Source organism: Colias croceus, chromosome 18 (genome assembly GCF_905220415.1).
Source record: "Colias croceus chromosome 18, ilColCroc2.1".
Classification (NCBI taxonomy): domain Eukaryota; kingdom Metazoa; phylum Arthropoda; class Insecta; order Lepidoptera; family Pieridae; genus Colias; species Colias croceus.
The window spans coordinates 1,651,461-1,669,010 of record NC_059554.1 but is presented as its reverse complement, the minus strand read 5'-3'; the positions used below and the strand labels follow the sequence as shown (position 1 = coordinate 1,669,010).

The following is a 17,550-nucleotide window of genomic DNA, read 5'->3' as shown; positions in this document are numbered from 1 at the left end:
TAATTGAATACATTTATTTCAGTGCAAAGAATTAAGTGAGACTGGTGCCTGAACTAGGTATCTGTATAATCTGTATTTTAGGTCCCCAGGACCTCACTTTGGAGGAACACGTTCCCCATAAATTACTCCTAAAAACCTCTCTAAATTATTGCACCATATACTTCTTTACACACAACAGCATCAGTTCATTGCCCTACAAGATCGCGCCAGCAAATTGAATACCGCAGCGCCTCTGCCAAAAATAAGTCGCATTATTCAAGGTACTGGCATATCTCCAGACTATGCACCAACAGTTAACCAAAGTTAGATATTACGTTTAGAATTATTGCCGGTACTTGCTCACGTTGGAATGGTTTATCTCATTCGGTTGGAACAAATAGTCTTTAATTAGAGATGCTGTCGACACGTCTTGGCGATAGCGGTGAAGTTTACAACTAGAGTAGGTATTAAAGTACGCCCTGTTACATTTATTTCAGACAAATTACGAGCCAAGTGAAGACTTTTAAATATATAACTAACTCAAGTAAATTATCTGACGAGTTATTCTATAGTCTCAAATATCATCATCAACGATGAAAGTCCCTTACATCGTTAGTAAGCGTAAAAATTAAAATTCTATTCTTTATTCTAAAAAGCAATTTAAAGACAAATAATTAACACCATTTTTCTTTATTTTTATTCATAAACCAAACCATATTCAATATCATATTCTAGGTAGTCCGGTAGACCACCGGTCCGTCGAGCACCTAGCATTCCTTTTAACTCAGGATACGCTTTCATCAACATCCTCATTGTATTCTTATTAATTGTACTATTGACTATAATATCTCTGAACGTCGAGTTCTTAATATATTCCTGGTTCATGCCCTTTATTTCGTTTAACCGTTTCTGCAACGCCGCATCGATTTGTACCATCTCCATTTCATGTATATCCTTCACTGCTTTCCGATCCTTCTTATATTTCCTCTTCATCTCTTTTATGAACTTCTTCAATTGCTTCGTCTTCTTCTTTCTTGCTGTTGTTCCATTTCTGAACGATCTGTTCAATATCTTCGTTATTTCGCGTATGATTTTCTTTATGTCCCTCTTTATTTTGCGTTTACGCTTTAATCTTTCTCGTCTACGCCGTTTCTGGTCACGTTTTCGTTTCCTACGCTTTCTTTCCTTGGAGCCTCTATCTCTGTTCTTTTTTTCATCAGAATCCGTTCGTAAGATTGAATCTTCGAATGATACGTCGAAGCCTGCGTATAAATCATAGGCAGTCATCAGCAAACCGCAGCAGACAAATTTCGTTCGACCACAGTAGAAGTCACCTCTATATATTCTGTATTCTGGTTCACATTCCATGGGCAACATGCAGCTACCCCACGGTGAATCGTGTTGATTTGGATCACCGCACGGCACACCCCAGGGTCCTGTATAGAATACCTTATCATAGTTTAAATGTAAATGATGAAAAAATAATAAGATAGATTCTCGATTGATATTGTAAACAATAGTTATGAAACACTTAAAATTGTTATAAAACCTGTTAAAAGACAATTAAATAAAATTTTGTTGCATCTACTGGCAAGAGACCGCTCAGGACCGGGGAAGATGGAGAGTTCTCGTCTCAGAGGCCAAGACCCACTTTGGGGTTTCAGCGCCAGAGGAGTAAGTAAGTAAGTATCTACTGTTACACAACTAATCGCTAAATTTAGGATACATATTTCTAACAGTTGAAACAATGTATTTTAATAGAAATAAGAAGGATTTACGATCAAAGATTGGTGCTACATACTTGCTGCCACCATGTTGACTTTATCCCCCTTAGGTATTGAAGAATTTATGGCCTCAAGTTTTTTCAGCAACCAATGTTCTTTCCACTCATCTTTCCAATTTTTCATTTCTAAGCTTGAACTAGATGCGCTATCTGTTGACAGATCATTCAATCTTCTAGCATCTTTATTTCTTCTAATTACGTTCAATACAGGATCTCTGCGATATATCTGTCTTATTATGTCTGGATCTTTAATAACGGAAGGAGCGACATCACCCTCCTTTTTAGGAGCAAATCTTTGAAAGACCTTGGATTTGTGCTTAGCTGATTTTGCATAATTCCAATCTAATTTATTCTTACTTTCGTCTACATGAAAATTGTCATTACCAGAATTGATATACGGCAGTCTCTTCTCCTTCGTATATATTGAAGATTTGAGTCCAGCTAAATTGATAATTATCAAAAAGAGAAAAATACCTTTCTGCATTTTGAATCTACATTTCGCTTTTAAATAATAATCACTTCTCACCGTTTTGTGTCAAAACTATAAAATTTCTCAATATCGGTACACAATATACGATATTATTATTGTAATAAAATATTTATTGCATTGGTTTAAATTCAATTATGTCCAACATAAAGAATAACTTTTTATGAGGGGTTTTAGAATTGAGACCTAGGTATGTTTGACGGAGAAGTCGAAAGCGAGACTTTTAAATTACTTCTCCATTAAAACACATAAGGAACAATAGCGAAACGCAGCACGGGGATGTTAACAACCCGTCTATACACTACTCCGGGATTTGCTATAAATTTTAAATATTCCTATACCCTAAAACTGATTTGAACGCGGTCTTTTCGATCCGTACGAACATACTGATCACTAGATATTGTCTTCAAAGTAGAGTAGCTCTAACATACATTCCCTACCTAGTATAATAGGTCATTGTTCCCTACACGTACATTAGTAGATTGTCAGCATGTATAAAATCCGTTTTACCAAACAAGAACATTTGAATTTGATTTATAGAGCTCGGTACACATGCATTATTCATAACATTTTTATCTACCGGCTAGAGCGGTGCGCCCGAAATCTTGAAATACAGGTCATAATTTTGTTGCTATATTTTAAAATAAACAACAGTTTTTATTTGAATTTAAATTTTATTTATGCCAAAAATATTAACGTCAATAAGTACATCTAAATACAATATTAAAATTTTTATGCTATTATAAGCTCATTAATAGATAGATATGTGCCTTCAGTTCGTATTTCTTCGCGTCGGCGTTATCCTAAATGGTACACTCCGGCTTTGATAAATATCATAAAAGAAAAATTTAAATTTCACTCTAAATGGAAAAAATACAAGAATCCTATCGATTATTCAACCTTTTCACTACTCAGAGCTAGAGTAAAAGAATTAAAAGTAGAAGCACACTCAAATTATCTCTTACGATGTCAAAATTCTATTAAATCTTCTCCTAAGGAATTTTGGACTTATATCAATAACAAACGTATGAATTCTAGCTATCCATGTTGTATGTCTTATCGTGGACATATGTTAACTTCGGGAAAAGATATGTGCTCGGCATTTAGCGATTTCTTTCAATCTGTTTTTCGATCAGACGTTTCTTCTGATCTTGTGAATCCTATTGTTGAGTCAAACCTGGCCGACTGTATATGTTCTATCTTGATTACTGACAAGGAAATAAAAGCATTATTTAGAGAGCTTGATGGTCAGAAGGGTGCCGGGTCTGATGGAATACCTGCAATTTTTGTCAAAAAATGTCAGTCTAGTTTAGTTATACCCTTACGTTTACTCTTCCAGCGTTCTTTAAACGAAGGAGTCTTTCCTAAATGCTGGAAGGAAGCTTTAATCATACCTATACACAAAAAAGAATCTAAAAATGAAATAACGAATTATAGAGGTATATCTTTACTTAACATATTTGCGAAAATGTTAGAAAAAATTGTACATAAACACCTATATAGCTCAACGATTAATTGCATCCCTTCCAACCAACATGGTTTTGTTAAGTCACGTAATGTCACAACGAATTTATTAGAGTTAACACAATTTGTGAATCGTAGCATGAATGAAGGTGTGCAGGTGGACGTGCTTTATACGGATTTTGAGAAGGCGTTCGATAGAGTCAGTTATAATATATTAATTCGCAAGCTATACGCGGTTGGCATCAGAGGGAATCTCCTTAGGTGGTTAGAGTCGTACATTCGAAATCGTAGTCAGTCTGTTATCTTGGGAGGCTATAGATCTGACTTTGTTGATGTTACTTCCGGAGTCCCCCAAGGCTCGCACCTCGGTCCCTTATTGTACAATATTTATTTATTTGATATCGATACTTGTTTTAAAAATTCAAATTTTCTGCTTTATGCAGATGACAAGAAAATTTTTAGAAAAATCTCAACCCCTCAGGACTGCCTCTTGCTTCAGGACGATCTTAATAGGCTTACCAATTATTATAAATTAAACAAAATATCAGTAAACACAAATAAATGCCAAAAAATAACTTTTTCTCGAAATAAGGCCAATAAAATTATATGTTTTGACTATAAAATTAGCAACGAAATTATTCCATCCGTTACGTCAGTAAGGGACCTAGGTGTGATCCTCGATGACAAGCTTAGTTACCGCATGCACATTGAATTAATATCTCAAAAAGCCTATAAAAATTTAGGATTTGTTTTGAGGCAGGCGGAACCCTTTGATGATTCGGCATGTTTGAAAGTTTTGTACTACGCATATGTACGTAGTATTCTAGAGTTCGCCAGCGTCATTTGGCGTCCAAGTTATAAATGTCATATAACTAAATTGGAAAAGCTTCAAAAATTATTTGTGAATAGAATGAAATATAAAAATAAACAATATGATTTAACCTATTCACAAGCTTGCTCTTACTATAAAATCAATACCTTGGAGGATCGTAGAGACGTAATCGACCTTATGTTATTGTATGATATTGTCAATAATAACTTTGATTTTCCTGTTGCTTTAGAATACTTACAATATCGTGTGCCATCACAACGTACTCGTCATACGCCTCTCTTTAGTGTGCCAGCAACCTCTACCAATTATCTCAAACATTCACCCTTTCTGAGAATTCCGAATAATTATAATAATAAATTCTCCTTTGCAGATCCCTTTCAATTATCTCGCTCTAAGTTTAAAAAAGTAATACTGCAGCTTATTGACCAAAAATTGTAAAGAAAATCACAAACAACACGCACACACTCACACACACACACTTTCACTCACACTTGTACTCATATATTGTTACCAATTGTTACCTTTTTATTTAGCTATAATTATAGATATAATATAGGGTTTGTAATCGTTTATATATCTTTCTTTACTTTGCTCACTCACAGTATTATGATTGTTATTGGTGTACCTTTTAATTGGCGTATTAAAATGTTAATGTTATATCTAGTGTAAGATTAGCTGTAAGGTACCTGTACATAAATAAATAAATAAATAAATATAGTAATTAGTATTTATAAAAAGAAATAACACGCTACGTTATAGTTACTTGTTATTAATCTTGTTTAATTAATCTTGTCATTTTTATACCTACTATTAGTTTTGGTTCTAATATTGCAGTCGCTTTTTTTAAGCTTGTTCTACCTAAGTATTACTTTTTTAAACGCTCATGTATTTGCAATTTATTATTCTTCAATAAACATATTTTATACAACGCCATCTATTCATATTTAATGGAAACAAGTCTATCTCCACATGATGCCAACTATGCTATGAAAAGAATCAAAGCATGAATAATATTATAACTAAGTTTACTATTACCACAGCTATTACATATTTCTTTTTATAAAAATAAAGATATGACTATTATTTTCTAGGAGATTGAATCAATCCATACATTACCTAATTTATTGATCATAAATTTTGTGTAACAGAACTGACCCTTTATTATATACTAGCTGCTCCGCGCGGTTTCACCCCCGTGGCTCCACTCCTGTTGGTCGTAGCGTGATGATATATAGCCTATAACCTTCCTCGATAAATAGGCTAGCAGCTAGCTAACACCGAAAGAATTTTTCAAATCGGACCAGTAGTTCCCGAGATTAGCGCGTTCAAACAAACAAACTCTTCAGCTTTATAATATTAGTATAGATAAAAAGAACTTAGAAGTTATGATAGTAGGGTAAATTATAATGTATTATGTTAGATAAGTATAATTTAAGTGTTTCTTAGCTGATATCTGGTGTATTATGTCGCAGCAAATGACCTTAATCAGCAGTTTCATTAAAAACCTAGGCTATTTTAAAGAGCTTTTTTCATATTATGTGTTATCCTAGTGGAATGTGGAAATTTGGCTAGTAACAAATGAAAGTCAAATATATTTATTATTTACTATACTGTTTTAATAACTTCTACAACACCGTCTGGCTTTTCTAACCATACTCTATGATCTTTATTTTTATCTGCTGGATAATTCTTCCTTGTTCCGCAAGTATTACATATCTTCTGGATAAACTTTGATTTATTTTTTGTGTTTAATTTCACTTTGCTTGATTTATTGTTTAGCGCACACTTGCATTTTTTACAAATCTGTCGTTTAATATCTGGATGTCTGAAATAATAAAAATTAAATGTGAAATAAGATATCGGTGATATTGGCTAAAGTAAAAATTCCTCAATAGTCTTGACTTGAAAACAGCTACCTATTATCAGATTTATTTAGGTCCTGAAGCTAAAAAATAAATGTGTGAAGTAATCATTAATAAGTAATTATAAATACATAAATGTATTCCTTGTTGCTATTTATGCTGTAACAATTCCAAAAAGTTAGGGAAATTGGGTATAATCTTACAGAATTTCAAATATTTATATTGCAAATAAATAATGCAAACTTCCCTTTTTATCAAACGACAATTATTATTACGATAGGATTCATTATTCAATTATTATTACGATTTACGATAGGATTTCATACGACAATTATTATTTGTATAAAAGTACTTAAGTGTTATAATATTTTTAAACGAATTATAATAATACCAGCTGCTCTGCGCGGTTTCACCCCCGTGGCTCCACTCCTGTTGCCCGTAGCGTGATGAAATATAGCCTATAACCTTCCTCGATAAATGGGCTATCTAACATCGAAAGAATTTTTCAAATCAGACCAGTAGTTCCCGAGATTAGTGCGTTCATACAAACAAACAAATTCTTCAGCTTTATAATATTAGTATAGATTATAATACTTACATTTTCAATACATTCTTCTTAGCAAGATTTACAATAAGGTTTCCGTAGTAAGATGAAAGCGCTGGATTAACTTCAGCTGTTTGTTTACTGATCTGAAATTTAAGTGTATAAAATATTAATTTTACTAAAGCTTACCAAAAATTACCTACTATAATAATTTATTCTTAGTTCTTACTTGATATAAAAAGTTAATACGCTGGAAACAATCATTCCCTTGAACTTTCCTTATTTTTGTACAACTCATTCTTCATTAGGAAATTATTGTAACGAAGAATAAATTATATTTTTTGTAGATTTCATTCAAACAACAACAAATAATCCACAGGGAGGGAATCAAGAATACAGGCTGTCCGTATATACATAGTAGTCTTTGATACAGGCCAGCTGATTTTGAAATTTGAAATGTTGCTGACAGCTGACTTTAAACTTTTGAGCACAGACTATACACGAATTAATTATTGGTATTTTATTGGGGAATAATCTGGTGGAATTTTGAATAGTATATCAAAAATCAATTATAAGACAAACTGTGGAATAAAATGTAACATATTATGTATGAATTTCACTAGCCGTACATAAAAATGAGTTATTAAAACTCCAAGTAGATAATTAAGTACTCTAAGTGATTGAAAATTGTACGTGTATGTATAAATGTTCATTTATGTTTATTAATATAACGTTTACAATATTTACGATGAGAACAAGCATAATCAATCATTCAAAAAAGTTTATTCTGTTTATCATAATTTTTTATCTGTTTTAAAAAAGTTATGACATGTGACAACTGACAAATGATTTATGATAGTGTAGTCTAACCTCAAATAATTACGAAACAATAAAAATTATTGTTTAATTTACCTTTTTGGTTTTCTGTTTTCTCATAAAAGCAACTTCATAAACAGCTAAATTATTGCAGATTATTGCATTATATTCTTAAAAAATTAACATATTTATTACCTCTTCATACCAATGTTCAACAATTGAATGTGCCGGTCGTTTTGAAATACTTAGTTTAAAATGTTGCTAAAACACCGCATTATATTAACAAAACTAAATTATAAAAGTAGATTCCACAGAAAATATTTATCATCACAATCTGATGTCGGTGAAATTGAAGTACCATTTTCTAATGGGTAAGTTAAAATTACAACCTGCCTAAATTAATTTGAGTAATACTAGCGACTACTCTACAAATATAAATCTTCCTCTTCAATCACTTTATTTAGTAAGAAATCCGTATAAGAATCCGCTACGTAGTTTTAAAGATCTAAGCATACATAGGGACAGAGGGATAGAAAGAAGTTCTTTCCCGCTGTTGAAACCACTAATTCGTACATTATCATAAAAAATAAAAATATCTACTATACAATCCATAACAAATATAATTGAAAAAGTTTAAATAACATAATAGTTTATTTTTCAACTTCTAATCTATAATAAAAAAAAATATTTTCAGCACCACTTTAAAGCTAAAGACTGGTCAATACGCGAGGTTCGCGGATGGAGCGTGCGTTGCCACACTGGGCAACACCAGTGTGCTCTCAACAGTGGTGTCAAAAGCCAAGCAGAGCAATGTTTCGTTCCTGCCTCTCGTAGTTGATTATAGGCAGAAAGCAGCAGCCGCTGGCAGGATACCAACCAACTTTTTGAGGAAAGAACTAGGTATTATATTACTCTGAATTTATTTTTTAAGTTATTTTTATTTGCATTCATGTTAAATTATGAAAGATAGTTCTGTGAAGAGCAATGTATTCTCTATTTATTTAGGCCATGTAGATTTGATAAACATGTTCACATATACATCTTTATCTTATTAACCTTGTACTTTTAGAAAGAAATGATAAAAAAGGTTTATTCACAAATACAAAGTAAAAATTCCACACAAAAAAACCCAAAAACCGCTAACTTAAATATTGTAATTTAATTCCAAACATCTTAAATTAACTTATAACTTAATGCTAACCATATATTATAACTAACTTACAGGTCCGACAGAACGAGAAATCCTCACATCGCGTGTGATCGACAGGTCACTCCGACCCCTATTTCCGCAGAATTACTTTTTCGACACACAGATAGTATGTAACATGCTGGCGGTAGACAGTACTAACCCGCCGGAGACTGTCGCTATCAATGCTGCTAGCGCTGCATTGGCGTTATCTGATGTGCCATGGAATGGACCGATTGGGGCTGTAAGGTAGGAAAGCACCTGTTAAAAATTTATAATGTTTCTTTAAAAAAAATTGGTTGTCTGTAAAGTTGGCTTACTGACGATAGTTGAACGTGACAACGTCTTAAGGCCGATTGTGCTTCTTTGTCGCTCGTTCCGCGCTCTCGCTTGCACTTCAAGCCTTACATGGAACGCCTCAGAGCGAGGTAACGCTGCATGAGTCATGTTTTTTTGCGTGTGGCTCTATAGAATTATAAGACGTTGTCACGTCAAAAACTCCATCTAACTATGTCAAGTTTTACTTGGTGTAAATTATATAGCATACTAGCTTACCGCCCGCGGCTTCGCCCGCTTTCTCTAAGATTTGAGATTTAAACTATCCTATCTCTCAAGTTGGAACGAACTCCACATGGTGTGCGAATTTTATTATAATCGGTTAAGTGGTTTAGGAGTCCATTGAGGACAAACATTGTGACACGAGATTTATATATATTAAGATTTAAAGCAACTATGAATTTTTTCAAATTATATTAATACAGTATTATTGTATGTAATTTTAAAGAAACTTCAGCAAGTCATATTCTTATTTGAATATTTTTTTAGCTTTGCAATGTTCTTAACTATGTAGTGGTTAACTCTGTACATTGTCAGTGAATTATTTTTAATTATCTATCATTAAAAAAAATGCTTGAGTTTGTACTTAGTATACATAAACAAGACGCTTTTATTACAGAATAGGCCAAATCGACAATGAACTAATCATCAACCCCACTCGTCGAGAACTTGAACAGTCCACCCTCAACCTAGTCGTGAGTGCCGCAGCTTCCAACCTGGTGGTAATGCTGGAAGGTCACGCAAAGGATATCCTGCAACAGGATCTGCTGAAGGCCATCAAATTAGGTATGAATGTAAGTCAAGATTTGTATATTTGGAGGCTAGTGACCAATAAAAGTTCATCTTATATTACCCCTAGTATATCTATGATTCTTTTAATTAATTCACAAACATATTTGTTTGTGATTTTATTTGTGATATTGAATTTTATTTTCATAATGATTTGTTTCTGAGTCCAAAATATTAATGTTCCTTTATATAAAATGTATAATGTAGTAAAGACAGTCTAAGACAGTTTTTTTTAAATAACAAGTAATTTTTTACCTAAATACTTAACCAAAGAACAATTATGTAGCAGTTTTGTATTAAACATTCATTAAATTAGCACCTTATTGTGATACAGTAATGTTACTTGTAATTTATATTCCTTGTTCTCAGCTACGAAAGAAGCACAAAACATAGTGCGAGGTATCGAAAAATTACAAAAAACGCACGGCAAGATGAAACGTGAATACGAAATGCCGGAACCACTTGATGAAAGCATCGTGGAGACTATTAAGACTTTGTCAACTATGAAGATTAGGGAGATATTGAGGTAAATTATTATTTTATTCTTTCAGAACAGAGTTGTCATTGAAATTAACACCGTCGCAGTAACGTTTGAAGTCTATTGTATTGCTTGCAAGTAAACTCTGCCTAGTGCAGGCATTGGCATAGCTTTACTTCAGATAATTTAGATTTTAATTTCTATTTCAATTTTCATTTCAAATTTAGATTTCAATTTTCATTTTATATTATTGTATTTCTAGTTGTGTACTGTATGTGAATTTCAGGAACTATTTTTTTTTTAAGCTATTGCATAGCTTCTATCGCGGGCCTTGAGTGCGGGGACCGAATCGAGAAATTACGTAACGAAAAAACCTCACGCTCCCCACTCCGACGGGCGGAGGTGTGGCTTGAAGGCATAGCATGCAATAGCTTTACCGCGGCAGTCCCCGAGTGACACACGTCTTTTCCTAGTTTCTGTTATCATGAAATCTATTATTTATTTTTTTTATTTCCAGTGACTTCAACCACGACAAAACATCACGTGACAACGCGATATCGGAACTACGTCAAACAGTGCTCAACCAACTAAGAGACACAGAAGCCGATGTGGCCAAACTACAGGATTGTTTCAATCAGCACCTGCGGCAAACGTTCAGGGATATGATCTTTGATACTGAGGTTAGGTGCGATGGGAGGGGACTCGATGATCTGAGGAATATTAGTTGTCAAGTAAGTATTTAAAGATAGCAATTTCAAAGGCCTCTGTATATGTTTACTAATATTATAAAGCTGAAGTGTTTGTTTGTTTGTTTGAATGCACTTATCTCAGGAACTACTGGTCCGATCTGAAAAATTATTTCGGTGTTAGATAGCCCATTCATCGAGGAAGGCTATATACCATCACGCTTAGACCACAGGTGCGGAGCACTGCGGGTAAAGCCGCGGAGCACTTAAATGATAAAGTGTGTTTGTCTTTCTATCACGTCGCAATGGAGTGATTTTATTCATTGTTTTTTTTTTTTTTTTTGGTGGTTAAAAAGTCATGTTAGGTACTTTTTTCTGCAGTTCATACTACTCAAACTTGAAAACTGTTTTAATTCAGTGTAAACTTTTATTATTGTGTAAACTTTAACAAGCACTTCTGTGAATAGTCACGTTTAAAAAATACATGCTCATCATGCTCGTAGGATTTTTCTTTGACAACGCAGGTGAAGTCACGGGCAATGACCTATATTTACTTATTTATACTAACTGTCTTTTCTATAGGTATCATTATACGAGCCATTACATGGCAGTGCGCTATTCCAACGCGGACAAACCCAGGTGTTGTGCACTGTGGCTTTCGACTCGCCGGAGAGCGCTTTGAAAATGGACCCTCTTACTATGATTACAAGGTTTACATTAACTGATTTTTTTGACATATTGACTAACTTGTTTATGCATGCATGAAAATTATAATAAATCTCCTTTATTTGTGAGCTGTACTTTAATGGGTGGACAGCCCCAATGTATGAGATTGACGTAAGCGTTATCTACAGCTTACGTCAATCTCATACATTCGTAGTCTATTCTATTGAACGCTACGCTAACAGAAAGCCACTTGGCTAGGGGGGCAGGTTTTTGTTATTTACAAATAAAGTGCTTTATTTTAATATTTCTTATCAGTGCATTCACATCAAACGAATATAGAGCTAGAGCCTGAGTAAGACTGTAAGAGCATGCTTTCGTGATCTTTTAGTGTAAACGAAAACTAGTATTCAGTGTTTTCGAACGCACTAAGAACAACGAAAGAATGTTCTTCGCCTGTTTACACGGAAATAATTTGACATAGTGGGGTTAGAACGAGCATTCGCTCGTTTGATGTAAATGCGCCGTTATACAATAAAAATGATTTTTTCAGCGGAATAAAAGAAAAGAGTTTCTTCCTCCACTACGAGTTTCCATCATACGCGACGGGGGAAGTGGGGCGAACGGGGCCAGCGGGGAGACGCGAGATGGGGCATGGGGCACTCGCTGAACGCGGTTTGATGCCCGTTGTGCCCCAACATCCCTGTACTGTGCGACTCACTGCGGAGGTGCTGGAGTCTAATGGTGAGTGGGTCCACCTGGCAACACTGTTATTCGGGCAGACATTTTTGATTTACATTTTGCACACGCATTCTTTACAATTATTTATGTTAACCTACTTGTTACATGAAACAAAGTACATAATTGAGATTAATTGCTTTCTATTATACAACCCGACATACATAACAAGTTTTATCTTATTTAAAAGGATAAAGAATTTTGTTCGCTTGAATTCTTAGATGAGGGCGAAAATTACCGAACAGATATTGACTATTCTGACAAACACATATTGCCATATGCCATTTGTTTGGCATTCTTACGACAATTTTTCAAACATGATTCGAAATTCGAACATGTCTGCCTCAGCTAGTGCCGTGTACCAACCTAACCACACCATATATACGCAGGCTCGTCGTCCATGGCGTCAGTGTGCGGCGGGTCGCTGGCGCTGCTGGACGCGGGGCTGCCGCTCGCCGCGCCCGCCGCGGGCGTCGCCGTCGGGCTCGTGGCGCGGCACGACGAGCGCGGCCACGTGAGCGACTACCGGATACTGTGCGACTTGTTAGTGAGTGTGTAGTGACCCAGTTGCCGGGCAAAAAATTAACATTTTAAGATACAACACGGGTGAGTTGTATCTTAAAAATTAAAATGACGATTTTGCTGTGTGCCAAGCACACATGTCAGAATAAAGTGTCGCGGGGCAAATAGCAAAAATTGCATTTTAATATACAACTCACCCGTGCGTGCCGAGCACACATGCCAGAAGTGTCGCGGCGCAAACAGCCATTTTAACACACAACTCACCCGTTTGTACAGAGAATACGTGACAGAAATGAAACTTCTTCAGTACGATTCAAAGATAGCAAAATCGTCGCCTTGCTCCATGACGTGATGGTATTGCCATGGCCCATGAAGCGACTTTGAAATTTTACTCGAAACGCGCTTAAATAAGTTTCACTTCAAAAAATTGCACTCAAATTCCAATACATATTCAAAGTAAATTTTAATTATTTTCTGCCCTCAAATTTTCAAAAATTTTATAAATATACTCCACTGCGCGATTATCATAACCAAAATATATTTTTTCCCCAGGGTATAGAAGATTACATGGGTGACATGGACTTCAAAGTGGCTGGAACGAAGAAAGGCATCACAGCGCTGCAAGCTGATATCAAAATAGCTGGTCTTCCACTCAAGGTCGTGATGGAGTCGGTGCAAAAAGCCTGTGACTCTAAGAGCAAGATCATTGACATTATGAACCAGTGTATTGATAAACCGAGGTGGGTAGATGGAAAAATTTACAGAAAAATTGAAAAAGGACAAGATTTTTCCTTTTGTCTTGTGATACTTCTCTATTTTAAAGTTGTTTTTTATTGATAAGCATTTCCTTTTTTATATTAAAAAAAACATTTGATATTGAGTAGTTTTTTTTCCTTTATCACTACATAGTATAAAACAAAGTCGCTTTCTCTGTCCCTATATCCCTATGTCCCTTTGTATGCTTAAATCTTTAAAAACTACGCAACGGATTTTGATGCGGTTTTTTTTTAAATAGATAGAGTGAATCAAGAGGAAGGTTTTAGTATATAATTTATAAGGTTTTAGACAAAGCGGGCGAAGCCGCGGGCGGTAAGCTAGTTAATTAATATTTTGATAATTACAGAGACGTCAACAAAGATAACATGCCAGTTATTGAAGAAATAGAAGTGGAAGTTCACAAACGCGCGAAATTACTCGGAGTTGGCGGGATCAATCTCAAGAAACTATATGTGGAGACTGGTGTACAGGTAATAAATTATTTATTATTTTTATAGGGTTTAAGTGGAAAAAAGGAAAGTAGATAATGGTATTTTTTTATATTTGAAGGCATAGTAAGTGAGATACGATCAGCTGCGTGTAATGATTTTTTGATAGCTAAAGGAGACCAAGGATAAATATTTGAAACACTATAGGATAGAAACAATTTTATCATGAGGCATGTTCGTGGTAATATTGTGGGTTCGAATCTCGCAAAAAAAAGTAATTAAACAAATCAATCTAATAATTGACATTTAAAAAAAAACAAAGATTTCCCTTATTAAAACGTTTCTAAAAATATCCGAGCTGTATTGTATAAAACATTCATTGAAATTAACACTATTTCTTCTCTGTAATGTTAAAATGTCAATTATATATCTCATAAGAAGAAAATTCTCAATACATGCGTACAGGCAGACTTTTGCATTGGACGATTGTGAGTCTAATCAAATAAGTAGGTTCAAAATTCAAATGATGAAACGATACCTTAGGAATCTTTAGGAGCGGAGCATATGACGTTAGCAAGAAACCCTGTACTATGAGCGTGACTTCTACTGCGTTACGCATCTTCTAAAGTTTATCTTTTAACTGGATAATACTTGAATTATTTTAGTCTAATTATTTATAATTCCAGATAAGTCCGGTCGACGAGACGCGATACAGCGTGTTCGCACCGACCCCGGCAGCTATGGACGAAGCCCGTGCGCGGGTCGCCACGTGGCTCGCTGCTGAACGCACGCCGGAGCTTGAGTTTGGCGCTATTTATAGTGCTAAGGTGGGATATAAATAGTGATAACACGCTCATCCTCGATGACACGCTCTTCCTCATCATCCTCAATGGCATAGTCATCCTCATCATCCTCGATGACACGATCTTCCTCATCATCCTCAAAGACATAGTCATCCTCATCATCCTCGATAACACGCTCATCCTCGCCATCATCGATAACACGCAAATCCTCATCATTCTCGATGACACGCCGATCCTCATCATCCTCGATGACACGCTCATCCTCATCATCGCTATTCTCATTATCCACACTATATTCGCTACTTCGACCTGGAATCAAACTAAATATTAAAATTTGTTATTTAATTCAAATCGACACGAACAGGTCTTGAACTAATATTTTCTACATTGACACGATATTTTCTGTAAAATATTAAAATTTCCACACTGTATATTGCTAAGGTTATTCATTCATTCATTCATTCAACATACAAACTAAATACATTACTTTTTATAGCATATTACAAATAAAGCTACTCGCGTGAATTCATCCCAAGTGCAACAAAATATATCCTAATTAAAAATTTTAAAACAGAAAAATTTGATCACGGATGGCCGAAAGGTCAAAGGCATCGCCTGGTTATGTCGAAAGACGCGGGTTCCAATCCCGCCTCGTGTTCGAAGTTTTTCTACTCTTTAAAAAATTATAAATACAATCATTTCGTGATTTTAAAGCACATTTTTTCTCAATTTATTCAGGTGGTAGAAGTAAAAGACATTGGTGTTTTGGTCACGCTATATAGCGGCATGACGCCAGCGCTGGTCCACAATACGCAGTTGGACCATAGGAAGGTAAGTGTGATTGTGGAATCGGCTAGACAGATTTTGATGAAATTTTTGTTCTCGTTAGTTGGCATTGTTTGTGTGCCTTTTACATAAATATGCATAACAGGCAACTTATTGCCAGTTAATGAATCAGATATAAAATATTTCTGTATTTATAAAATAATGTGCTCCCATTTTCATATTGTGTTTATGATATACTTACTTTAATTAAGTTACATTTTTGAGCATTTCATCTACACTAATATTATAAATAGGAAAACTTTGTTTGTTTGTAATGAATATGCTCATAAACTACTGGACCGATTTTGATGAAATTTGGCACAGACAATCTTTAGACCCTGAGAAAGAACATAGGCTACTTTTTATTGCGAAATATGTACCACGGGCGAAGCCGGGGCGGACCGCTAGTCCTAAAATATTGTTGTCAGGTTTGAACTAACTATTCTTGTATATTATATACTAAAGTCTAAACTATATATTTGTCCAATTTTCAGATAATGCACCCCTCAGTGTTAGGTCTGGACGTAGGTTCAGAGATCCAAGTGAAGTACTTCGGCCGAGACCCTGTTTCTGGCCAAGTCAGACTTTCAAGAAAAGTACTCACCTCCCCCCCACCACCACTTGTAAGAAAACTGGATAAAAGCTAACTAGAAGCTTGCAAGAATTAATAAAATCATATGAATCTAATTGAAGTGAAACTTCTTCATCGGGGTTGGAAAAAAATTAAGTGTAACATTTTTTCGTTACGCCTGACATTTTAACGTTACACGCCATCTTGTTCTTCCCTACCACGCGTGATTCGATGTATTTCTGTAAAGTTGCATGTTATAGTAAATTATTTTTTGAAAAATAAGGTCATAAAGAAGTTTCACTTCTTACGTGTGTAAACTATTTTTTTTTTATTTTATGGGTAGCTTTTTTCATTTCATTGGCAACAGATGAACTTTATTGTGTTCAGAATACAAAATATGTAACATTGTATTTTTTGCTGTAAAAAAGTTTTTTTTTTCATATTGTTTAAAAAAAATATGTTTTATGATTTTCAATTCTGAATTTATTGTAAATTTTGGCTACTTAGATTTATAAAAATAGAGTTTCATAAGACTTGGTTAGTTAATTGTCCTTGACTGTTATATTTTGTTAAGGTTTAGGCTTATAATGAATAAATTGTAAATATAAATGAATATATATTAAAAATTATTGATTTGTTTTATTTGTATATTCCTCATCCAATTATTAGAAATGAGTCAACTTGTATGTACGTAAACACAAAATATGAACTTTTTATTTATAGTCCCGTGACATCATTCCTCAGAAAGAACATTTGAATGTGATTTGAACACAAAGTGTTAAAATTAAAACAATATCTACAAGTTATAATTTTTGCCCAAAAAATATGTTACTTACTAACAATGATATGTATAGTGTATACGCTCTAACATGTTTATTGTTTACGCTGATCACTTACACAAAAAAAACTAACTAAGAATGGGATTGTCGACTCAATTATTTAGTAATAACTCAAAAGGTCATAAAAACACGAATACGAGCT

The 17,550-nt window shown here is 34.4% G+C and overlaps 3 protein-coding genes across 3 annotated transcripts; 1 reads left to right on the top strand and 2 right to left on the bottom strand.

The window, feature by feature from the left end:
• Window positions 1–655: 655 nt before the first annotated feature.
• LOC123699693 lies at window positions 656–2,290 on the bottom strand. Its single transcript, XM_045646702.1, has 2 exons — window positions 1,781–2,290; window positions 656–1,415 (listed from the first exon to the last, which is right to left on the bottom strand). Exons 1-2 carry the CDS (start codon window positions 2,244–2,246, stop codon window positions 676–678), a joined length of 1,206 nt encoding a protein of 401 aa, XP_045502658.1. The 5' UTR covers window positions 2,247–2,290; the 3' UTR covers window positions 656–675.
• Window positions 2,291–6,137: 3,847 nt separating this feature from the next.
• On the bottom strand, window positions 6,138–7,327 carry LOC123699739 (ribonuclease P protein subunit rpr2). The gene is made up of 3 exons (XM_045646754.1): window positions 7,181–7,327; window positions 7,006–7,097; window positions 6,138–6,370 (listed from the first exon to the last, which is right to left on the bottom strand). The coding sequence occupies exons 1-3, from the start codon at window positions 7,247–7,249 to the stop codon at window positions 6,151–6,153; spliced, it is 381 nt and encodes a 126-aa protein (XP_045502710.1). The 5' UTR covers window positions 7,250–7,327; the 3' UTR covers window positions 6,138–6,150.
• A 600-nt stretch (window positions 7,328–7,927) lies between these two features.
• On the top strand, window positions 7,928–16,775 carry LOC123699631 (polyribonucleotide nucleotidyltransferase 1, mitochondrial). Its single transcript, XM_045646623.1, has 14 exons — window positions 7,928–8,138; window positions 8,462–8,667; window positions 8,992–9,202; window positions 9,909–10,075; window positions 10,448–10,604; window positions 11,074–11,287; window positions 11,825–11,952; window positions 12,459–12,649; window positions 13,033–13,190; window positions 13,718–13,905; window positions 14,289–14,412; window positions 15,057–15,197; window positions 15,912–16,004; window positions 16,493–16,775. Exons 1-14 carry the CDS (start codon window positions 8,023–8,025, stop codon window positions 16,643–16,645), a joined length of 2,247 nt encoding a protein of 748 aa, XP_045502579.1. The 5' UTR covers window positions 7,928–8,022; the 3' UTR covers window positions 16,646–16,775.
• Window positions 16,776–17,550: the final 775 nt, after the last annotated feature.